Source organism: Dipodomys merriami, unplaced genomic scaffold (assembly GCF_024711535.1).
Source record: "Dipodomys merriami isolate MVZ:Mamm:240054 unplaced genomic scaffold, mDipMer1.0.p SCAF_103, whole genome shotgun sequence".
In the NCBI taxonomy this organism is placed as follows: domain Eukaryota; kingdom Metazoa; phylum Chordata; class Mammalia; order Rodentia; family Heteromyidae; genus Dipodomys; species Dipodomys merriami.
In genome coordinates, this window is record NW_027202305.1 from 3,194,461 (window position 1) to 3,219,586 (window position 25,126).

At 43.7% G+C, this 25,126-nt stretch overlaps 1 protein-coding gene across 7 annotated transcripts in view; it reads right to left on the minus strand.

Moving 5' to 3' along the window:
• LOC138810120 (jhy protein homolog) overlaps window positions 1-25,126 on the minus strand; it is a 49,866-nt gene that overhangs the window by 16,723 nt on the left and 8,017 nt on the right. For 4 of the 7 annotated variants that reach the window (XM_069997316.1, XM_069997304.1, XM_069997296.1 and 1 more), the window contains 3 exons: window positions 18,227-18,746; window positions 9,183-9,296; window positions 3,299-3,888 (listed from right to left, as the gene is read on the minus strand). In XM_069997316.1, the coding sequence (XP_069853417.1) occupies window positions 3,299-3,888; window positions 9,183-9,296; window positions 18,227-18,746 (1,224 nt within the window). Of the gene's footprint in view, window positions 1-3,298; window positions 3,889-9,182; window positions 9,297-18,226; window positions 18,747-20,908; window positions 21,004-25,126 lie in introns of those variants that run through there. The other 3 variants (XM_069997329.1, XM_069997321.1, XM_069997310.1) reach the window with 3 other exon arrangements.

A 25,126-nucleotide genomic window follows, 5' to 3' on the forward strand; every position in this document is an offset into this window, starting at 1 on the left:
ACCTCCACAGTACCCTGGGGACTTGTATCCTAGGGAAGGTGTAGAAATCATCGGACCACATGAAGAAGATGATCCCGAACAGACAAGAGGCGCTTCCTACACACACCGAACTTCAACAAAGCTTGTCTCTCAGCACCCAGTGAGATGGCCAGTCCCTCCCACGTAATTACGAACAGGAACTCAAGTGCCAGATGAGTGAGACCAGCCTCACAGAGGAAATAGGAAAGCAAGTGAAGGGAAACTGAACACACCACCACCAACAATAACTTGAGGAAAGAGAACCTAAATAGGAAATCAAAGATACTTAACCATGATCACCATGGCCCTCACTCTCCATTCTCACTTACTGAGATGTAAGATGCTGAGAAGAAATGATGTCACGTCCATGGCAAAAGGAATATTCAGAAAAATCACAGAAGCAAAAAATAATGCTCTTGGAAATAAATTTTAAAAAAGAGCAGTAGAAAGGTTGGATACAAAATCTCACAGAAAGTAGGACAAAATCACAAAGGAATAAAGAACAAGAGAGAAAAAAAATCATAAGAACAGTCCTAGAAGAAAGAACACATGTGAATAACAGGAGGTTTGAGAAAGGGCAAACAGACAAGATGGTTGGAAGCCAGAAGCCAGGAGATGATTCAAGACAGTTTCCCAGAAATGAAGGACGCATATTCCCAGGTTAAAAGGCTCAGCACAACCTACGAAAACAGACCCTCACAAAGGCACATTGTGGTATCTCCTTATTTTGTTGGAGAAAAAGAAAAGACCCTACAGCTTCAGAAACAAAAAAGGGCCTTGTACAAAGGATGCAGAAAGAGGAAGCCTCTGACCTCTTAACAAGGATAGAAGGATAACAAGGATAGAAGTCGGAGGGAAAAGATTTCCAGGCTAGAATTCGGCAATAGTTGGTCAGCTGTCAGTCAGGGGTCACGTCCAGGCATGCAGTGTCTCAAAACAGTCTTCCTCCTGGTGGTGGGATGTTCTCTACCAAGATGAGAGAGGGGATGAAGGGGTGGAGGGGACGTGGGGCGGAGAAGGGAACTTCCATGGTGGAATGAAGGTCAACCCCGGGCAACCATGAGCAGGAACACAGCAGGTTGAGGACCGCCTGCTGCCCCACCTCTGCCATTATGCCTTGCTTCCAGTCTGAGGATGTATCAGAGGCTGCGCTCCAACAAGACGAAGTGTGAGTGTCTGGAAAAGGGAGTCCTCAGACCGGCTGCGGAGTGGGTCTAGCAAGAGGAAGCCACGAAAGGTCTTCGTAAGAAAGAAGAGCCTGGGGTTTTTGTCCTGGTGAAATGCTGTACTCAGAGGCCACTGGGAAATATGGGGTAAAAATAGCCACAAGTACAAAAAGAAAAAAAATAGCAAGGCAATCTAAACTTTTGGGAAATAATAATAAAGCACAGCTATAGTCTTCAATGCTAGAGTATGAATTATGGTTGCATTGACATGATCATAAAAGTAACTGAGTATTGTTCTTTTTTTCAATGGAAACCTACCTATGACTTTTGGAGGGTTAATGGCTGTGGTGATGGTGAGGGAGAGGAGGTAAATTCTCATCTTCCCAGAATAGGAAGTCAATAAAATAGCTAACACTGATGCAGCAAAATACTGCAACAGACCAATATAACCAAGAATCATAACAAATACAGAAAAATGTAAAAATGCCAAAAAAGAGGTTGTTGCTACCCAGAATTCCTTTTATTTTTAGGTTGGAAACTGGAATTTGAATTCAGTACCTGGCCCTTTCGCTCATTGGATGGTGCTCTACCAACTGAGCCATGCCTCCAACCCCCTACTCAGAATCCTTATGCCAACAGATTATTATTCATAATCAAGGCTTGTGGTATATATATATATATATATACCAACACCTTAATTGAAAAAATAAATTAAAAACAAGAAAGATAGCATATACAATATTAAAAATGAAAGCATGATTACAAAACTTGAATAATACAAAAGTATATGTAGATACTGTGAAAAGTTTTATGACAGTACATTTTAAAACTTAGCAAAATGTTAATTTCTTTCCTAATAAGTATAATTTATCAGACTGACGAAAAAACAGACTGGGAAGACTTAGAATTATTAGAGCAAATCCTAGTGATTCCCTGGTTATTTTGGAGATGGAATTGAGTCAATTTTTGCTGCCTGCACTGGCCTCAAATTGAGATCCTCCATATCTCAACCTCTCCAGTAACTAGGACCACAGGTGTGAGCCACCAGCGCCTGGTTTTCTACTGAACTTTAAGTAAGATCTAACTGCAGCTGTCTATGAAGTGCCCCAGAGGATGTAAAAAGAGGGCAGTACTCAACTCACTTCCCAGGGTGGATATAGGCCTGTATAACATCCAGACAAAGCTGGTGACAGGCAGGAAAACTCAAGCCTTTCGCAAAGGTCCCTGGAAGTGGTTTTATTTTTTTTTTAATTATTATTATTTTTTGGGTCCGGTTGTGGGGCTGAACTCTGGGCCTGGGCGCTGTCCCTCAGCTCTTCAGCTCAAGGCTAGTGCTTTACCACTTGAGCCGCAGCGCCACTTCTGGCTTTTTTCTTTTTGCTTATGTGGTGCTGAGGAATCGAACCCAGGGCCTCATGCATGCAAGGCAAGCGCTCTACCACTGAGCCACCTTCCCAGCCCCCAGAAGTGGTTTTAAAAATAACTTCCTTTTCCCTGTCTATAGAGGGAGAGGCAATGTGTCTACAATGCGGGCCTCCTGGATAATTTAGAAACTAGAGAGGAGGAATTACAATCACCTCACTCTCCCTGGCCAGATGACATGATTGGTATCTTAGCAGAGCTCATAATTGAACAGAATCTTGCACCTTACTGGTTTCTTTTTATAGACACTCTTTCTTGTTCTCATAATTTGTAGTGGTTATATGACATTAAATATCGTAATTTACCCAGACCTTTCCCCACTGTTAGATTTCTAGGTCCTGTCTGGAAATGACTTTTTTTATGTACGCATTTCTTCTATACTTTAGGTTATTTTCTTAGGCTAGGCCGTGACAGTGTTGGAGATAATTGGTTCTCTCCATTCATTACATCCTTGCAGCACATTGGATTCCATGTCCTTCTCTCCCTCTGATTGCTACTTTAACTATAGCAGGAAAAGGAGAGAGGACAGGGAAGAAGAAAAGAAACACATTAAGAGTGGTCTACGTTAGTCAGATGAGAGCCTTACATTGGATTTTCCCTTGTAGCTGACCATACCCAGTGTCTCCTCCATTTCCTTCTCCCTCTCCTGTCTTTCTCCTCGGGGAAACCAGCTGAGCAAAAGGAATTCTTACCATAACATTTCTAAGTTCTTATATTTCATCTCTGGAGAAGGCTGTGTGGGTGCTTTCTTATGCTTTGTCGGCCTGTGGACGTTCGTGTCATGAACAGCTGAAGGCCCTTTCTGGCTTAGGGGCCCGTGTGTCTTAGACAGTTCACTAAGGTTGTTCAGATCCATAGCAGCAGGAGTGTAGCTGGGTAGCTGTTGGTAGGAAAACCTTTTCTTCTCCTCATGTCTGAGTCCTCGTTCTCTATTAAGGTTCAGCATGGAGTGATAGCCAGTAGAGTTTATATGTAACACCTTGTCAAAAGCCTGACTTGGTGGAACAAAGATGTTGGAAGTGACTCTGGGGTTCTGGACCCTAAGTGCCCTCCTGTCTGGTAGGTCGCTGTCTGGGTGTTGTTGCTGCCAGGGGGCGCTCTGGCTTCCGTGACTGACCCTGAGCTCCTCTTCCCTGAAAGGAGGCAGGAGGCCCTGGCGTTTGCGCTCTTTGTGAACCTTGGGTCTGGCTGGCCTTCGCCAGGGCTGTTGTCCCTCGGTTGTTTCAGAGGACTGACCTCTTGGGAGGCTGCTAGACTGCTGAGACCAGCGTTCCTGGTAATCCTGAAAAGATATGATGGTTATACATTAGTGTTTTATTTCCTTTTTTTTTTTTTTTTTTTTTTTTTGGTCGGTCGTGGGGCTTGAACTCTGGGCCTGGGTGCTGTCCCTCAGCTCTTTAGCTCAAGGCGAGCGCTCTGCCACTTGAGCTACAGCGCCACTTCCGGTTTTCTGGTGGTTTATTGGAGATAGGAGTTTCACAGTCTCTCCTTCCCGGGGCTGGCTTTGAACCGAGATCCTCAGATCTCAGCCTCCTGAGCAGCTAGGATTACAGGCGTGAGCCACCAGCGCCCGGCTTGTTTTCTTTATTTTCAACTGTGAGTTGAAGCTAGAAAGGTGATCAAGGACGTGAATGCTACGGAGACCCTTTCCTCACTCCAGACACCTGGGGGAAGTCTCGGTGAAAGGCTTTAGATTGTGAGCTTAGAAAGAGGTGGCGAGCTCCAACTTGCTTTGTGTTAAAGACAAACCTTTTACAGTCTGGAAGGGGAAGCGGCACCACACGGCAGGTGGGGCAGAGGCCAGCTTCACCTCCAAGGTGGTACACAGAAAAAGAGACCAAAGATCCATCTCAGAGAACACAATCTTACTTTAACTAAATTGCTATTAAAAAAAAAAAAAACCCTAACCAGAAAACATTGATGAATTGCTTTCCCAACCAAGTACAAGTTTAATATGAAATACAGTTCAGAGCACCAGCTCTTCCTGCTCATACAGGTTAGAAGCTAGGGATGACCTCTTCACCAGATGAAACAAATTAGATTTTATTCAGCAGATCCTGAGAGAGCCAGAGCTGTGATAGACATCACAAAACCAAAGGGCTGTTTTCCTTCTGCTCCTTAATACAGCCTGGACTGAAGGCAATCAAAAGGTGGAGGGGGGGGGAAGGGGGAAGATTTCAATTTCAGAGCAGTCTTTATGCTTTTCAGAGTCTAGTAACAACAAGATGTACTCCCTGTATAATAGATACACGATGTAACTATCTTGTGCTAGAGCCATTTAGGAATATTTTCCAAGGAAAAAGCACACTCATTACTTTGTGAAAACCTGGCTGAGTTAAGAGGCTTTTGGAAAGAATGATTAAGTGCTTACTGAAAACAGTGACATATGCATCAATAATGGCAAGGTATTTCTCCTTTTCTAAGCTCACAGATTACAAAAAAATAAATAAAGCTAAAACCTTCCTACATCCAGTATCTATGCAACATTAATTGAAAAATGCAACAATTAGCTAGATCACTGGAGAGAAAAATACCTGGAAGTGAATGAGGTATGTTTGTTTCACCTTGTTATGAAGGACCTTAGGAAAAAGTATCAGCTTTTATTTAGATTTTTTTCTGATGTGATTCTCAAGCTGCATTGTATTCCTACATAATGGGAAGTGCTATTCTACTTCTAATGAAACCGCATTATAATAAGGTTGAGGGTGTTGAAATTAACACAGAAATGGTTTAGTATTCCTTGTTTCAGACTTGTAAGTAAAGCATCACTTCTAATTTGAAAGGTAGACTATGTTCCCTCTGGAATTTGGATTTTCTGGGGCTACGGAGGCCATGCCAAGATTAGTTTTGCTCAATTTTTATTTTTTTACTTTGCTCTGAAAAAAAGAAAAAAAAATCTTTCTTGTCTGGGTAGCGTGGTGCCCATCGGTAATCTCAGCTATTTAGAGAGTAGCTATAGAGAGGATCAGGGTTTGAGGCCAGCCTGGGAAAGGTTAATGAGATCCTATCCTGATCAACAAGTGGGCATGATGGGCCCACCTGGGAGCCTGTACAGCCACACCGGAGGGTTAGACAAGAGGATCACGGTCAGGGCTGGGCCAGGCAAAAAGCTGAGACCCTATCTGAGTTCACACTCCACTCCTGCCAAAATAGTCCCCCTCAAAAACAAAAACAAGCCAACAAAGCAAAGCAACAACAACAAAACTTGTCTATCCTGAGGTAAGAAAAGGTTCTTTGTTCCATGCAGTATATTGAGTTGGGCCTGAAGCCTCCCGCTTTGGAGGAAAGGGGGAAGAAATTGTTCTCTGCCTGGCTGCTGTTACTGAGCAGGAAGGTCAAGTGAGTGTGCCCTTTGCTATAATCTACAACCATGATCAGTGCTGACAAGGTCATCCCCCTCAGTCCCACCATTAACTCTTGGCAGAAAAAAAGTGACAAGGCACTTTTTCTGCTGACTGATCTTCCTCACTTCCTCTCCTCTTCCTCACCAAAGAAAGAAGAAACAAATCCGAAGTCCTGGGTTAGCACTTGATTTCCGCTGCTGTGTCCTTACCTCTGCTGCCCAACAATTGTGTTCACAATGGCCCTCACAGGGGGCTTTGTCAACAGGGCAAGGACTCATCATTTGATGAAACTTCAATTGTCTCAAGTGTTAAATCCGCCATTCACCCAAACCCGAGTGCCTGGAGATGGCATTTCAGTCCCCAGAAAGGACATTTATGGGGCTTGATGTGATTTCTCTCACCTTGCAGGCAGCCTACTTGAGATCTGTGGTTTATGGAAGATTTATTACCCTACAATTGAGGCCTCAGGTGTCACGCTTTAGGTGGCAAGATCTGAGTTCCCAGAAGTTAATATACAAAGCCATTCTCAGGCTGTTTAATCTCCTGCATCAGCACTGAAATCCGCTATTTCATCCTGCTCTCGCTGGGGTTCTTTTGTTACCCACACTGCTTAATGGCAATAGGTTTTCACGTCACATGCGTCACATGCGGTGTGTTAGCCCTGGGGAGTCTTCGTGCCTAATGCCGGGATGACAATTTCTCAGCAAGGCCCGTCCTTAGTCATTAATGTTCATTCATACTGCGCCATCCAAGGATGTCTGCGCCATCCCTGTGAAAGGTAGGGGCTGGCTGCTTCTCTCTTGCAGCTCTCCTGCTTACAAATCACAAGCCCAAGGCAGACTTCACGCTCTGATCCTAAGCAGGCGCTCCCTGGCTTCAACACAAAAGCCACCTTGCTTTCAGCTACCCAGACTTGGCCCTGAGCTCCAGGGTCAGCTCTGATAGGAAGACGTTTCTGTTGCGCTTTCTTTGCTTTCCTTCCTTCCTTCCTTCCCTCCCTCCCTCCCTCCCTCCCTCCTTCCTTCCTTCCTCTCTTTCTCCCTCTTTCTTTCTTTCCTTTCCCCCCCCCCCTGCTAAACAGCTCACTGACAATTAAAAACGAGTCTGTTGAACTTGGGTTGTAAACTGCATCCTATGATATTAGGAAAATGTGGAGTATGGCTCTATTTTCTGCTGTTGGTATGATGAATTGGAGCAGCATGGGCACTGGGAGACTCACATCACAAATGATCATCTGTTTAAGGTTTTGTCTTCCCAATGTTGCTAGGCTGGAACCCAGTGCCTTTCCCCTGCTGGTTCGTACCACTCAGTGACCCGCTCATTACCATTCCCAAAATTTTAAGAGAGAAGATGTGTGGGTTTTTTAATTGCACCTGGCCTATTTTCTCTCTTCCCTCCTCTAGTTATAGTTTCTCTTTCTTTTCTAAATATTTTTATCATAAAGATACTGTACAGAGAGGGGTTACAGTTACGTGAGTAAGGTAATGAGTACATTTCCTATCAAGCACTATTACCCCCTCCTTTGTTTTCCCCCTACTATCCCTTCCCTCCCCACCTCTCCCCAACTCCCTGCCTTCCCCCCACTCCCCGCGAAAGCTATGAAGTTCGTTTTTCAACATAGTGTCTTGTACATCTCATTGTTACAATGGATCCACCTGTATTCTGTCTAGCATGTAAATGTGCTAATCTCTCCTCTGAAAAAGGAGAATGGGACTCTCCCTTAGTCCCATTCACAGAGCTGTTTTTCTCACAGGCAGGCAAGGTGGATTATGCCATCCACCAGTGCACACTTTGCTAATCGCTTCTTCCAGGGCACCAGGTAAAAATGGAATCAGGAAAGGGAACCATTCCTGGGGCCTCTGTGTTGCTGTGTTTTGTGTAAAATGACTTTAAATGTCCTGTGCTGTTTTGTCTTCATTCAGGAGAGTTACAGACATGATACTTAGTATGCCTGGACAACAGAAAGCATTCTCTTACCTTTCTTCTTATTTTGTTCCATTTTAGTGACAGTTAAAAGAGCTCTGGGTCACAACATGTTTCAAACGGGCATTCTATGATTATTTAAATGATTTAGGAATACAGGGCCATAGAATCATAAGATTTAGCAACTGTAATTTACCTTGAAGGTCATTTAGACCAACTCTTTTTTTCATAACAAGGAAACTTAAGGCTTATAGGTGAAGTTGCCATTTGCCAAGGTCATGCATCAAGTGCATGGCAGGTGGAGCCCCAGAATTCTCCTTATGACCTGGTCCAGTGCCCAGAATGCGAGACATGCCTTAAAGTGCTCTCTGCCATGCCCTAGCTCTGTATCCGATGTGCTATCAGATCCTGTCCTCCACAGCCCTGTGCCAGGAGAGTTCACTCTACCTTGTCGGCTCCAGGTATCCCTGGCTTCAGCATTTAGGAAGCTCTAAAGAACGCTATTAATTAATTAAATAATTTAATTAATTAAATGTTCAAGTGTGAGGGCAGCCTGGCGGCCACTGGGGAAAAAGGAAACGATTTAGGGTATTTCCAAATTTCTCCAGTTTCTTGTTGCCGTGTATATGAGTTGAGCAGATGACGCCAACAGCTCTACAGGCTTGGTGGCTTTCATGATCTTATCCTTTCTAAATAAGGATGAAATCTGAAGCAGGACTGACTCCACAAAACCCCCACACCCCGGCTCAGGAACTACGTCAGCTGCTACAGGCTTTTACTGTTGGTTTGTTTTCCTAGAGAAACGATTTCAGAAATGTTCCCCTCAATATTACGATGATGATTTCAAGAGTAGTAAACCATGGAGGGAAAGGGTGCTGCCAGCTGAGCAGCTTTTGTGTTCTGCCGGTGAGCGTTCAGGCCGGGCTCTGGGGACCCCCTGCTGGGGAAGGTGTCCCCATCATGGAGAGCGGCTGACAGCTCTGACAAGGACAGCCCTGTGGGCACCCTGGAGCTGAGGTTCGCCTTTCCCTGTGTGTCCCCAGGCCTTCCTTCTGGGCGAGGTTTGCAGTCTGTGTTGCAAGTGTGCTAGGATGATGTTCTTCAAGAAAGCAGAACCTCTGGGAACACAGGAAAGGCGGCTGCTGAGAAAGCCCTGGTTTCTCTGGCAGAAGTCAGTCTCTTTCACACAATGGTGGGTAGCTATTCTCAGACATAAAAATAAACCCATAAGTGACAAGAACTCACTGACATTACTTATATTCAAGCAGAATCACTTGAAACACACTTAGCATGCAATCTAGCAAGTAACCTTTAGCTGCCTGGCTCTTTGATGCCATTTGTCCTCTGCATCGATGGCAGTGTTTTCAGTCTCTTTGGCGTGCTCAATAGTCATCTTGCCAGCGACTCTGATGGGGTAGGAGACCTGAGAGGGTAAAACATATACAGCATAAGAGTCACAGGCTCAGGGCTCTGTCCTCTAGGAAGAAGTCCTGTAAGGGAAGGTTCTATGGCTAGTTTATTGGATCTCTTCAGTCCTCAGCTTCCCAGTGCGGTAGGAACATACTTTAAATAAACAACTAATAAGAGGCTCATGGCTTCTGAGCTTTCAGTCCAAGGTCACTTGACCCTATTGTTTTGGGCCTGTGAAGAGGCAATCTAGCATGGTGGGGAACTCTTGCATGTGTGGTGTGTGGTGTTGGGGAGGGGACATGGGGACAAAGATGCTCACTTCCTGGCAGACAGAAAGCGAAGAGACGGGAGGGAGGAGCTGAGAGAGAATGAGGGAAGGGAAGACACTGTACAAAAGGAAATGTACTCACACCCTGATTCATGTCATTACAATCTCTCTGTACATCACCTTTAGAGTAACAATAAAGTAGATAATAATTGAAAAAAAAAAGCAAAGAGAGACACAGGAAGGGCCTGGGATCAGGATCTCTTCGAGGGTACGGTACAACGTACTTCCTCCAATGAAGGAGAAGAGAAACAAAGAAAAGCCACGGTAAGAGAAAGGATCTGGGTTGGGAAGGTGGCTCAGTGGAAGAGCACTTGCCTTGCATGCCTGAGGCCCTGGGTTCGATTCCTCAGCATCACATAAGCAAAAAGAAAAAAACTGAAGTGGTGCTGTGGCTCAAGTGGTAGAGTGCTAGCCTTGAGCTGAAGAGCTGAGGGACAGCGCCCAGGCCCAGAGTTCAGGCCTCAGGACCGGACCCAAAAAAAAAAAAAAAAGAGAGAAAGGATCTCTGTTTCATGCACCATGTGCAGTGTCCCACCACTGAGCAACCTAAATGCCAGAAAGTTCTTCCTGTGGGAACATGAGTGTGTCTCCCCACATTCCCTGTCTCTTTGCTCTCTGGAGAACCACACAACAGAAAACAGAAAACACCTGCAGCTTCTGACTTGGGGTCTCTTATTGAGAGGGCCTGTTTCAAGGTTTCTCTACCATCCTTCCTGTGATGTGTGACTCAGTCCAGTCTCTCCCTTTTTGAGCTGGTGAAATTAGTTTGTAAGTGTAGCTTTAGGGCTTTGCTCTTATTTTGTTAAATTTCTGGGTAGGCTGAGAAGCAGCCAGATGTGCAACTGGAAAGAATCTGGAATTTGGACTCTGTTACGCTTTTGCTCACATTTTCCCTCTACTGTTTACTTTTAGTAATGGAGCCTGGTGTTCAATACAGAAAGGGCAAAAAGTATTCATTAAATACGAAGTGATAAGTAAATACCATTCAACACAGCTTCCCTGGCACAAAACAGACAAGTTGTCTGTCCTTTATCTCAAGTGCTATCTTATTTGTCTGTGAACAATTGCTGAGATAACTCACTGTTACTGCACATATGGAGGTACTACAGGTAGATCTGGCAGATGTTTCAAGATTTAAAAGTTGGACTGAATGTGGGAGGAAAACAGGGGTTTTGCTTGAATTTTCACTGCTAAAAGAAGGAAACAAGAAAGTACTATTTGATCATGGACTTATTCTGAAATTGAGCAGAGGGAATCACTAGGTTTGCAATGCACAGCCTCCTCTGCAAATGGAAGCCCTCACACCACTCAACCGTCTAACTTGTGTTGAGAAGAAATTTTAGAATGGATGCTGGTGTTCCAGGCTAGGAACTGCCTCTCAGCAGTCCCAGAAAAACCTACCTACAGTTACCAAACGCTAGGTTTCACGGGAGTTGCAAAGGTTTGGTCCAATTCCTGCCACAATGTTAAAACAGACACATCATTCACTTAAAAGAAAAATCAGGACCAAGATGGCCTGGTGCCAGCCGGAACGATGAATAAACCTACCCCTTACCTGAAAAAAAAAAAAGAAAAAGAAAAAAGAAAGAAAAATCAGCTGTGCCCTGGAGGAGAAATGACGGTCAAGAGAGTGAAAAAATATAACTAGGCTAACTAAGCAGGCCAGGAAAAATCCCTTTCCAACCTTAAAGAAGTGGTGAAAGAGAAAGAAGAGAGAGGGGAAGAGGGAGAGGAAGGGAGGCGGCAGAAGTTGAGCTCTTCTATAGATCTGCGTCTAGGCCATAGAAATAAAGAGGGTTTGGTTTATTAATTCAGTCTCCCACTAGTGCCGTAAATTTGTACACTCACAACCGGGAGATCTCATATAGTTCTGCCATAAAGTTTACAAATTAAAAATGGAGTATCTGACATGTCCTTTGCTGGGGACAGAGGAAGTTGGATATTTCCATCCACAGGCTGTTTTGGTGGAACTTGTAGCTGGAGCTCCCCAGGGGACTTGCTGGGCAGGTAAAGCATACTTCTACATTATCTCTTTGAAAGTGGAATGGGACACAACCTCTGCCAGCTATATACTTTTTTTTTTGTGAACCATTCTATTAATACCAATCAAATCGAGAAAATGATCAAATGAAATTGCATTTTGAGCATCATAAGCTGTGTAATGTCTATTCTGTTAAATTGGGGCCTATAATTGCTTCTCTACTGAAAAGATACAACAAAGACAGCAATCATGGCATGCCATTATCCCAGACTAGAAAACCGGCCTTTGCCGGGAGGACTTCAAAGGCTTGCGGTTCTCGAATTGCATTTGGCTGCTATTGTTGAAGCGCAGGCAATCTTGATTAGGTGTTTACACTGAGGTAAGGCGCAGAGCAGAGAGTCGGAGTGCCTGGGTCTAGAGCCATTAAAAAATTGTACATTATGTTCCTTGCTTTGAAGTGAGGGTTTGTAGGTAGGAAAAGCAACTCAGATTGAGTACAGCTGAGCTAGACTGGACTCCCACTTCTCTCAAAGAAACTCGGGTTCTTAGAGAATCAGACAGAGCCACAGAAAACAGTTCATGCTTTCCCCAGAGCTGTCATGCAAGTGAGTTAGGTGTACACACTCAAACTTACTGTGTGTGTGTGTGTGTGTGTTAGGTGTACACACTCAAACTTACTGTGTGTGTGTGTGTGTGTTAGGTGTACACACTCAAACTTACTGTGTGTGTGTGTGTGTGTGTGTGTGTGTGTGTGTGTGTGTGTGCCTGGCCCCCATTTTCCCCTACATTTTGGTTTTATTCCTGACTTTATGTAGGTTCTTTGTTAGGCTTGATGTTATTCCTTGATGGTATGCATTGACTACTTACACATGCCCAAGGTAAATAAGTGCACTCGAGGGAGTCTCTCTCTCTCTCTCTGGGACAGTCAGTGGATACAATGAGCGCTTCTTTATTCACTTGGCTAATGAGTGATAGAAAGTATTTATTTTTCTTATTTCTTTTTTGTTGGTCGTGGGGCTTGAACTCTGGGCCTGGGCGCTGTCCCTCAGCTCTTCAGCTTAAGGTGAGCGCTCTACCACTTGAGCTATGGCGCCACTTCTGGTTTTCTGGTGGTTTATTGGAAATAAGAGTTTCAGGGACTTTCCTGTCTAGGCTGGCTTTGATCCTCAGATCTCAGCCTCCTGAGTAGCTAGGATTACAGGCATGAGCCACTTATTTCTAATACATTTTGCTATTTTTTTTGTTGTTGTTGTTGGCCTGGGCCTGGGCACTGTCACTGAGCTCTTCAGCTCAAGGTTAGCACTCTACCACTTGAGTGAGTCACAGCACCACTTTTGGCTTTTTCTGCTTATGTAGTGCTGAGGAATCGAACCAGGGCCTCAGGCATGCAAGGCAAGTGCTCTGCCACTGAGCTACCTTCCAAGCCCCTATCTGTTTTATTTTCTAGTACATCTCTCTAATACCTTTATGCTCGTCAGTGTCAGCTAACCTGCCAGCTGTATTTATACAGGGTCAGCAAAAAAGAGCCAACACAAAAGGATGAGTGTCATCTCAATTTACCATCACCTTTGAAATGGTAAAATTCTGGGAACTTCCTGAATGGGCAAAGGCAGAATGAAAGAAAGACACAGCAGGGGGAAGGAAGTCCTACCGGTTACGTGGGGCTGGGTGGAACTCACCTATCCCCCTCCTCCCGCCCCCCCCCCCCCCCCCCACCGAGGTCTACAGACTGGCAGTCACTAGACAGGCCCGGCCTCGAGTAATCGCCAGTCAGGGAGTGTAAAAGCCAGATAGGAGCAGCCATGTTGAGTCTTTAACTCCCTTTTCCTGCACAGGAAAATTCTCCCCACGTTAATCCTGTTAGACTAAGATAAATCATTCCTAAATCTTTCAAAAAATTATTCTACCACTGCTGATATTGAGCTCAGCTGTATTTATTTAAGTAATCAGGCGTGAACTCTGGGCCTGGGCGCTGTCCCTCAGCTCTTCAGCTAAAGGCTAACTAATACTCTACCACTTGAGCCACTTCCAGTCTTCTGGTACTTTATTGGAGATAAGAGTCTCCTGGACTTTCTGCCCGGGCTGGCTTTGAACTGTGATCCTCAGCCTTCTGAATAGCTAGGATTACAGGCGTGAGCCGCTGGTGCCCAGCAAGCTCAGCTGTCCTAATTATTGATGGGCTTGTATCACACAGATGTTTGGGGACAACACACATGACCTATTTGACTCTACGACTAGCTACTAAGAATGTAATTAGCCTGTGTGAGCTCAGTAAGAAGTTGAGAACAGTGGAACCTTTGGAGGCTCAAGGTACACACACACACACACACACACACACACACACACACACACACACACACGCACACAATTTGTTTTCAGCCTAAGAATCCTAAGCATTTCACAACCTCCCTCCCATAATAACAGCAGTTACCTTCTTAAAAATACTTCCTTTTGCTGGTGCCAGTGACTCACACCTGTAATCCTAGCTATTCAGCTGGCTGAGTAAGGACTATGGTTTGAAGATAAGAAAGTCCATGAGATTCTTATCTCCAATTAACTGCCCCCAAAAGCCAAAAGTAGAGCTGTGGCTCAAGGGGTGGGGTACTAGCCTTGAGCAGAAAAGCTTAGGGACAGAGACCATGCCCTGAGTTCAGGCCTCAGGACCAGCACAGAAGAAAAGTGATTAATGATGTGAAATGTCCAGTTTGTGAAAGGGCATGCTTTAGTTCCATGGGAAGTTTTCTTTCCATGGAACCCTCTTCAGTAATGGGGATTTAACGAAGTGTCACTCTCTAAGTCTGTAAGTCATACAAATGGGTAGTTGAAGCAAATAAGTACCAGACAGTGCTCATAAAGATGCCTTAAGAAATGTCTGGTATTGAAAAAACCATAAAGTTCAATTGAAATTACACTATCATAAGTGCTCTTGTGGTAGCACTGAACAAAATAAGAAAATCTATCAATCAATGAGCATCTACGGAGTTCCCACTCTGGTGAAGAATAATTTTTACAAGTGTAATAAAGGTAGAACTGAAAAGCACCATCAAGCTGGAAGATCTACATAAAAAGGAACTCTGTTTCTAATCAAATATAATTACAAAAGGATGATAATTTAAATAAAGGTACAGCTTAACTTATGGACCATCCAAAGTTCTAGTAAATTCAAAATGATGAGAAAGAATAGCTACTTAGAAACTAATCTTATCCAGTAAGAGGCTACAAATTCAAGCCAAACATTCAACGATGAATGTAATGCATACTTAACTAAAGCTATACGATTATGAAAAGCTTCTACATATAGCATCTCCTGTGTTGTTCTTAATAATTCTGAAGCAAATGTTTACTTAAATAAGGAAATATACGGCTTAGGATTATATGATGTGTGTGTGTGTGTGTGTGTGTGTGTGTAACAGTATGACATGTGTGTGTGTGTGTAACAGTATGACATGTGTGTGTGCGTGTATGTGTGTGTGTGTGTGTGTGTGTGTGTGTGTGTGTGTGTGTGTGTAACAGTACCTGGGCCTGAACTTGGGTCCTCATTCTATCGCTGGCCTTTTTCTGCTCATCAGTTGAGCTATATCTCCATTTCCAATTTTGTTTTTGCTGGCTATTTGGAGAAAAGTCTCATGGATTTGTCTGTCCTTCAACTTCGATTCTCAGATCTCAGCCTCCTGAGATCTAAGGATTGTAAGTGTGAGCCATCACTGTCTACAAGACTGTGTGAGTTCTAATATATAGTTCTAATAAATGAGGCTCAAAACAAAGTCTTTAACTACAAATTCCATTGTTTAAATTAATAGCACAAGATCTTTTTTATTTCTGGACTAAAGAAAAATATTTTAAATGACATTTCTTCATCAAGTATTTAGCTTCCATGGCAGATGTTCAAGTATGAAAGAGGTAAACTTTACATCTTCATAAACTAGAGACATTTGAGCTGAGACTCTCTAATTGTACTTCAAAACCAAAGCACCAAATTCTGTGTGTGTGCAATCCAAGTTACATATAAGTAACTTAATTATGAATTACAAATGTTTAAAGCTGTATCTGAATAACTGTTTTTTTTGGGGGGGGGGGGCTGGGGTGCTGGTCCTGAGACCTGAACTCAGGGCTGAGGTGCTGTACCTGAGTTTTTATGCTCAAGACTAGTGCTCTACTACTTAGCCACAGTTCTACTTCTGTCTATCTCTCAGTGGTTAAATGCAGATGAGAGTCTCATAGACTCTTCTGCCTGGGCTGGCTTCAAACTGCCATCCTCAGATCTCAGCCTCCTGAGTAGCTAGGATTACAGGCTTGATTACAGCACCTGAACAGACGTTGAAACAAATATGTCAACTAGTTGGCATATGGTAACCCTGGGGACAGCAGCACCAATGGGAAGTGTGCTTAGTGAATCTTGCCAACTTGGAGTCGAAACACCTGGGACCAGTAAAGCCCATTTGGTGTCTCTTTAGGCATATCTTTGAGGGCATCTGTAGAGATTAACCCCGATAATCTCTGCCTGAACCACAGGCTGTAGGCCCAGACAGAAAAAGAAGCCATAAATGCAGGCAACTAGCATAGGCCTCTCTCTCTCCCTGTCCCTGTCCCTCTCTGTCTCTCTCTCTCTCTTTCTCCCAGGTGACCAGGAGGTGAGCTGCTGTTCTTCCCTCTCAGCGGTAGGCTGAGAGGGCTGAAAGGATGAGCCACCACGAGCTTCTCCTCCCCTCCCTCAAGGGCTTTGCTAGGTGTTTGATCACAATGATGAAAGCTGAGGAAGCGGATCCTGTTCGTACACAGTCTCTGAGGAGCCATGCCACCGTGGGAGTGACACGGCAGGCCACTGTACAAGGACAGACAGACAAGCTGCTCAGAAGGGCCTAGTCATTTGGTAGATTCCTCTTGTTTCTCATGGTCATAGCTTCCCTTTCCCTAGGGTCTGACACCTGTCAGGAGCTTTGTGTAGATTCTTCAAGCAGCTTTCCAAGACAGAAGTTGGTGCATATAATAGACGAGGAAGATAAGGTTCGGAAGCCACTTCCTCAAATATCTAGTGATATATCAAATATCTATGTGGAAGAGGCAGAGTTGACTCCCCAGCCAGTACTTGGCTTGGATTTTTCTCTCCACCTGCCCCATACTGCGATGCTTCCTGTAGAGTGCAGCCACCACGGTGGGCTGGGCCAAAGCTCCTGCCAGATTGTGAGTTTCTCTTCTCAGCCATTCACATCTCAACTTGAAAGGATACTTCCAAAGAGACCTTCCCCAGGTACTTAGCTACTTAGTTATATTTCATAGTAATTTAGTGAATCAAGTTTCTCATTCTCCTTTGAAGTATTGATCAGCATCTGAAATGGTTACCTGCTTCTTGTCTGCACCCCAGGTCTGGAAGGTAAATGCCTAGTGGGAGCTCAGGCTGTCTTATGTTGTTAAATCCTGGCTGTAGAGCAGGGCACCCCGCACAAGGGTAGTGCCCAATCATGCTTGATCCCTGGTTGGTCTATTGTCTCTGTAAGAGCCACATGGTGGCTGCCTACTCTGGACCCCCTGGGTAGATGGTGGACTCCATTTAGAGCCTTCTCTTGTCTCTATAGATGATTGAATAACCTTTTCTATATTTATATTTGCAAAATATCTGCAATTTCTTTCCAAGAAATTACTAGGAAGGAGCAGAATAACATGTATAAAGCACTTAAAGCTCTTCTGAACCCAAACTAAATTTCATCTTCAAAGAAATGTTACAATAAAGATAGAAGGGTGGCTCATTTTTCAAAATACAATTTCCTTTAATGGCAGATCATAAGTTTGACTCAAATGCTAATGAGTCCAGACAAATACTTTTGGCTCCCCAGCCAACAGTAAGAGCAAGGCTGGGTCCGACCGCGATGATCAGCTGCCCTCTAGTGGTTTTGCCTTGAACATCAGTTCCTGGCTTCACACGTCATGAGACTGGCATCATATTTATTCCAAGGGCTTTTTCATGTATAATCAACAGAGCTATGAAGAACAGCAAAAAGACTGTGCAACTATTGAACACAGAACCAAATGATTCCACTGTGGTCCACACACATACAAGCAAAATTATGCAACTTAGTTGCCCTGAGTGCAAATCTCAGTACTGCCCAAATAAATAGGTGGGTGTACTGGTTACTCCTGTAATCCTAGCCACTTGTGAGGAAGAGAGCAAGAGGATCATAATTTGAAGCCAGCTTGAGTAAAAAGTTCTTGAGATTCCACATCAGCCAATTTAAAAAGCTGGCTATGGTGTCCTGAACCTGTTCAGAAGCGTACCTAGCAGGGTTACCACCTAGGCTGGTCCTGTCATAAACTTGAGAAATGTTTTTACTCCAAATATAACTAACGCAAAAAGAGCTGGGGCCTGGCTCAAGCTATAGAATACCTGCAAGCAAGTCCAAGACCCTGAGTTCAAATCTTAACACTGACAAACTCTATGATTTTTTTTTTTTTTGAGTGGGGATACTGGTTTCAGCACTGAAGCCGTTGATAGTTTTTATTTTGTCGTACAAGCAGGGGCAACATAAAGACTGCAGTGAAGTGCGGTTGCCATGACATCATCCCAACAGAAAGCCATTCCAAACAAAGGCAAATTCAGGTCCAGCATTTGGGAAGAGATGTGTAAGTAGCCATGACTTACCTGCTCTAGGTGAAGCTCCCCCATTTTCTTATTGTGAAGTTGAAGGTAGGAATCTGTTTTAGGAATGGGTAACCCCAAAGTCAGCTTGTTCTTTTCCACAAAGTATTGTTTGGACTTCCTTCTCCGACGGCCATGTCGTGTCCCTGGCAGGAAAACCTCGTTATGTGAACTTGAACTCTTCAGGTTCTGAGAGAGGTTGCTGGATTCCTCCCGGTCACTGTCACTTAGCTCTAAAAAGGACTCATTGCGACGGTCTCCCTGCTCATAGTTTGGGCTTAAAAATTCACTTCCGAGTAAGGAGACTGCGCTCTGAGAGCTTCTCTTCTCTTTGTCGGTTCCACCCGAGAGTTCCATGGACGGCTCCTTGGACGGGTAGAGGGGAGCCGAGGGCAGGGTTTCCGAAGAACTCCCTGCAGACCGGGGCAGTCCCTCCACTGCCAACAACTGCACCGCCTCTTTCCTCTTCTTCCAATTCGGATCATATCGCAAGTCTGAATATTTGTCATCTGTCGGTTGTTGACTGCTCAAAGCAGAAAAGAAATGGCAAGTCCTCAATCAAAAGCAATCCACTGACTGCATTCAGCTGCTGACTTCACTCTTCCTACCATCTACAGGCTAAGGACCTATCTCAGACTCAAAGGAAACCCATGCATTACAGATACAGAGTAAGTTTTAATTCCTCAAGTTCATTTGAAATATGCCATAAGACAGAGGACAGTTGAATTCTTTTGTTGTTGTTGTTGTTGGTCGTGGGACTTGAACTCTGGGCCTGGGCGCTGCCCCTGAGCTCTTCAGCTCAAGGCTAGCGCTCTACCACTTGAGCCACAGCGCCACTTCCTGTTTTCTGAGTGGTTTATTGGAATTAAGAGTCTTATGGACTTCCCTGCCAGGGCTGGCTTTGAACTGCAATCCTCAGATCTCAGCCTCCTGAGTAGCTAGGGTTACAGGCATGAGCCACCGGTGCCTGGCAGGACAGTTGAATTCTAAATGCCAGAAAACAGATGAGGATGGATGTTTGCAACATTAATCCAGTGAAGCACTGTGGTTCAAAGAGTGTTAGTACTTGCCATCAGCAAAGGCCCAGGCTTTCAGCTGGGGAAAATAGAAGTGCAATTCCCATGCCAGCTGGTAATATGCACATTTGCTTATTTATCTAGGAAAGAAAGTATAGCCAGTAATACGCACATTTGCTTATTTATCTCGGAAGGGAAGTGGGGTCTGTTGCCTAGGCAACGTTCACCTCAGCCTGCTCCTTTTGGGAGGAAAGCCAGGCTCTAGCCCAACTGAATGCCTACATAGGCTCATCCTTCTTTCCAGTAATTTTTTTTCACTTTATTTTGTCTTTGAAGAGGTTATCAAAGGTTATCAAATGTGCTACAGAAAGATCCCAAGGCTTAGAATCAGACTGTGGTTCACTGAATGATTCCTAGAGTTTGCTGGTCATCAAGTAGATGCATATAAAACTCACTAGACAGGCTACTGTGACATGAGAGCTATAGGAAAGACCTGTTTGAATAAAAGGTTAAACATATAGTCCTGTCCTCATGACCCCAAATCAAATCTCTTCTTTTCCCCCACGACAATTTCAATTTGAAAAGTGGCATCCCCTAGTCTTTACAAAAAAAAAAAAAAAGGAAGGAAGAAAAAAATGCTGGTAATATAGCATATTTAATAGCCTCTTTGATCTTCAAAAGCTAAATGGGAGAGATTTTCCTTCCTGACTACAGTGGATGAAATCTTCTAATCAAAAAGAAAATGTAAATCACCCCTGGCTTTTTATGCTATTTGGTATTCCTGTTTGCAGAGGACATAATTTTATGCCCGGTAAACAAACTAATGGTCCCCATAATGCTGATTTACTCATCTTAATGTGGCCCTTGGATTTCTTTGATTTGAGAGAAAAAAAAACTGGAGAAAAAGCCAAAAGTCCCAGGCCTTGCTAAATTGCTATTGTGAATTATTTTAGTTTGCATATTAAAATGGAAAACTTTTTGAGATGCTGTTTTTCAACATCAAAATGTCTGGAGGAGAATGGTCAGGAAATAGGACATCAAGCTGAGCCCCACCCTGCCCTACCACCCTGGATAACCTGCCCTGGCACCCAGATGACCTGGTCCCCGGGTGACCTGCCCTGGCACCCGGGTGACTTGCCTTCAGGGCTTTTGTCAGGAGGATTCTCCTGCATGTCACCAACCCCATGAACTCTTAAGAGCCAAGGGATGGTGTGTGTGTGGGGGGGGGTAATAGATAATGGGAGGGGGTAACAATGTTCTACAAGAAATGTACTCATTATCTTACTCATGTAACTATAACCTCTCTGTACAACATCTTTACAATAAATAAAAACATTAAAAAAAAAAAGCCAAGGGACACGAGGCGTTGCTGGCAGGGTACAATCTACACTGGATGGGCACGCCCGGGCTCTTGCGAGGACCTGTCACTCCCGATGCAGCCTCAGTTGGCCAATCATGTTCTCTCTGAACCAGTTCGTCTCACTTGCATAGAGTACCTCAAATGGGTTTTATTTCTTTTTTTCTTTTAAGTTATCTTTAAGTAGCTGTACGAGAGCTTCAGCTCAGGAGTTGGTAAGTACAATGCATCTTGATTGGCGCTGCTTGTTTCTTAAGGCTGCACGATGACCCACACAAGGCAGCATGTCTTAGGGACCTGCTTCACACTTACTTAACTTTGTACTGTGATCTTCTCTCCTGACTGGGCCGCAGCACCAGGTCATGTTCCAAACTCTGCAATGTGCCTGCCATAGGCACAAGAAGCAACAAATGAATAGATGCTTCTAGAAAATAACTATATTTCTAAAAAAGAAAAAAACCACCCATCAACACAAACATAGTATTAGGTATTTATTAAAACCAATACTAAGGACTGGTGTTGGGGGGTAGTTGTTCAAGTGGTACAGTGTTTGTTTGTGAGGCACCGAGATCAATCCCTAGTATTGAAAATAAAGAACAAACCAACAGAGCACAAAACAAATCACGACTCATGAAGCTCGCGCTACAATTCCTGCTACTTGGGAAGAGGAAATCAGAAGGATCGTAGTTTGATGCTGACTTGGGCAAGAGGTTAGTGAGACCCACATCTCAACTAGTAGCCATGTATGGTAGTGTTGACCCTGCTACAAGGAAGAGCAGTAGTTCCAGGCAAGCCCAGGTTAGTGTCCTAGAATGGAATACTATGCCTCAGAATAGGGACCTAAAGTGGAGGTAGTCAGCCAGCTCTGTCCCCAGTCTCTGCCTGCTGTGTTACTCTGTTGTCATGGCTCGCCCTCCCATGTGTGGACCACGCTTCCTGCTGAGAGAACTCAGGAGACTCCTCTCTCCCCAGGGCTGAAGTTATTTCAAGGGCACTGAGTTGCTTTGTGGTGATCTGGATGGTAACCTAGAGGCCCATTTTCTGAACCCTCAATTTGAATCTTGACTTGGCCTGTGTGAGGAATCTCTGGGCCATAATTTAGGGGATGGAGCTGAGAAATGTCAGCATTCTTACCTGTTCAAGTAGTTTAACAACTGTTGGAAGAGGATGAGGAAGATATAATTGGGGGAATTAAATTACTTTAGATCTTCAAAAACAAACACCAAAAACTGTACTACCTAGCCTCAACCAATATCCTTTCTTAGGTAGCTTCTGAAACATTCACACATTACATAGAATGACAGTTTGAGTGGGAACTAGATAAAAGAGAAGATTTGAAAACAAACCAAACACCACGAGTTGCTTTTGGCTGAGAAAAAATGTTTTTTGAGGGCTGGGAATGTGGCTCAGTGGTAGAGTGCTCGCCTAGCATGCATGAAACCCTAGGTTCAATTCCTCTGTACCACAAAAGCAGAAAAAGCTGGAAGTGGTGCTGTGGTTCATGTGGTAGAGTGCTAGCCTTGAGCAAAAGAAGCTCAGGGATAGCACCTAAGCCGAGTTCAAGCCCCGGGACTGGCAAAAAAAAAAAAGTTTTTGTGGGCTGGGAAGGTAGCTCAGTGGTAGAGCGCTTGCCTTGCATGCATGAGGCCCTGGGTTTGATTCCTCAGCACCACATAAGCAGAAAAACAAACAAACAAACAACGGAAGTGGTGCTGTGGCTCAAGTGGTAGAGCTGAGGGACAGTGCCCAGGCCCAGAGTTCAGCCCCCACGACCAAAAAAAAAAAAAAAAAGAGTTTTTGAATGGCTTGCTGGAGGAGAAGGCCTATAAATGACTACATACAAGGACAGAGTTTGAAAACATGGCTTCTAGGAAGGCTTTAACAATGCTGGACTCTAAGTAAGATGACTGTCTTAAAACCTTCCATAATCCTGTCTAGATGGAAGACATATTGGAGCAAATGGGAGGTGATGTTTTGCAAAACTGTGAGTATGGAAAACTGTAACACTTCACAGGAACAAATCTAAGGGTTGAAACAGAACATGATACTAAAGAACCCCATTGTCCTGGGCTTGTGTGCTAAGCAGCTCAATTGTGTTGTGTGGTCCAGGTCAACCCTGGGGGACACAATGAGTGTGAAGAGCCTTTTCATCCATAATCATCCACACACAAAGCACGCGCCTCTTTCCTCCCCATTTGATAGAAAGGTTACCCAGACAATGAGTCCACAACCCTTTTGTTACAGCTCAGACAACAGATGCCGGGTATCCTCTTCAGAGGCCTGGGTTAGAAATGGATGCAGAGAGTGAGGGTGTGGGCTGGGGGCGGGGGCAGTCTCACAAGCCCACGCCAGGATATTTGCTGGCTTTAATGGACCCGAGTTGAGTACTCACTGTGATAACTTCAAACAAAATAAAATCAAATCTCCGCTTAATGAAGAGCCTCATACTCAGTTTTGTATGCAATCAAAAAATTAGTAAAATTAGAGCATGCTTCTCGTACAATTAACATCCTTTGCACTCACGATAAAATATTCAATAACTGGCCATTTTGCCTGTTGAGGAGGTGAATAAAAGCATTGCTATTAATCATTTAGCTGTTATTTATTTGCCACTTTATTTTAAGTAGGCAGTTAGATTGAAACTGCACATGTTATTACTGATTTAGGTTTAATTTAATCCTTTTAAAAAGAACAATTATTCTTAATTTATATGCCATTAAATCTTTTATGCATATGAGCAGCAAACTCAATTTCTGTTTAAGTGTAAAGTTTTTAGTGCTTCCCTAAGGAACAAGAAAACTGACAATTGTTTCCAAGGATTTCTGAATTCTATGCTCATCTTAATCTTCCTATCAATGGCTTTTTAAGTAAATAAAATGCAATACATCCAAAAGATTAAAAATTCACTTTTATAAGTGTGAAATAAAACAGTTCCAAAAGTATACTGAAATGCTTTGTGGAAATTATTTGCAATCTAGAAAGAAAATTTCATTTAATGAAGGCATGAGTTTTGATTTAAAAATTAAAACAGTTTAATAGAAAAAAAGATGGTTTATGAACTGGAGAGCAAAGTCTGCCTACAGAGGCACACTGCAGTGAAGGGACCGAACCGTTACTCAGTGAATTTTGTTTACAATAATTACATCTTGTTGAAAATTGCAACAAAAATCCTTTCTTTTTCTTCAACAACAGAATTTTGACTGCAAAATAATGAGATATTCGTCCCAAATTCTCTTTAGGATCAATCTTGATTCAAGGACAATGTGTGATTTACAAAACAACAAAACAACAACAACAAAAAGAATTATCTAAAGAGCATGTGTTAGTTATGGCAAATGAAAAACTTAATGCCGCGCTTGTATTAAGTTACGTGCTGCAACCCCAAGGCTGTGTCTTCATGAAGAAGTGCAGGGTAACGCGGTATTTACAGTATAATCCCTCTCATTCCACACACACAGAAGGCGCTGGAGTTCCCTTTGCTCTACTAAGCAATGGCAAAGACATGGAGATCTCCATTTCTAAAACTTACAGGTGGTCACACTCCCTTTCATTAGAGTTTCTCATGCTTTAAAGGTCAGATGAACGGCTTTGAAACTCCACTGCAACACCATAGGAAATGCAATGGACAGGTCTGGCCCATAAGGAAGTGGGCTGACCTGGAAAGGCCTGAACCACTCTAAGAAACCCTTACTTTATTAACTGGATTGGGTCCTTCACGAAAAACTCCTCAATGTCAGTACATGTTTAGAAAGTCATTCAGGTTCAATTGAACACATCAAAAAAATTATACCAGTCCAGTTTTTCTAACTTGTCAGGGTATGAAACTAAATAAAGATGTAAAGATCATACATTAAATGATTCCTTTAGGAACTTCTTTACAATCTTCTCTTTCCTCTTGTAAACTCACGGTGTTGTGGGTGCTGTAAATTGTTGTGGGTGTTTGTTTTTGTTTTGGCTGCAGTGGGGTTTAACTCACAACCTTGTGTTTGTTAGGCGTTCTTCCAACCCATAGGTGAAATAAATTTATAGGTTGTGAGGTTCAGTACTGTTTTCTTATTTTAACACACACACAAAATGCAACCTGCTGGGCACTAGTGGCTCATGTCTGTAATCCTGGCTACTCAGGTGGCTGAGATCTAAGGATCGTGGTTCAAAGCCAGCCTGGGCAAGAAAGTCCAGGAGACTCCTATCTACAATTAACCACAGAGAAATCTAGAAGTAGTACTGTAGCTCAAGTGGTAGAGTGCTAGCCTTGAGTAAAAGGAGCTCAGGGACAGCACCCAGGCCTAGTCTAAGCCTCAGGAACAGGAAAGGAAAAAAACAAGCAACCTAGTTTTGCAATAAATAAGGAGCTAGTGGCTGTCCCTGGGGGCAGCAAGCCCCAGGAGTCACCATGGCCTTAGCATTTCTGGCTGGGACTCTGCCTTTAATAGACTCAACTCATGCCCACGCACACCGTTTCCTTCCCCACGACTGCTCATCTGTCACAGTGGCACCACGCCTGCCCCAAGGAGGTGCCAGGGTTTAACT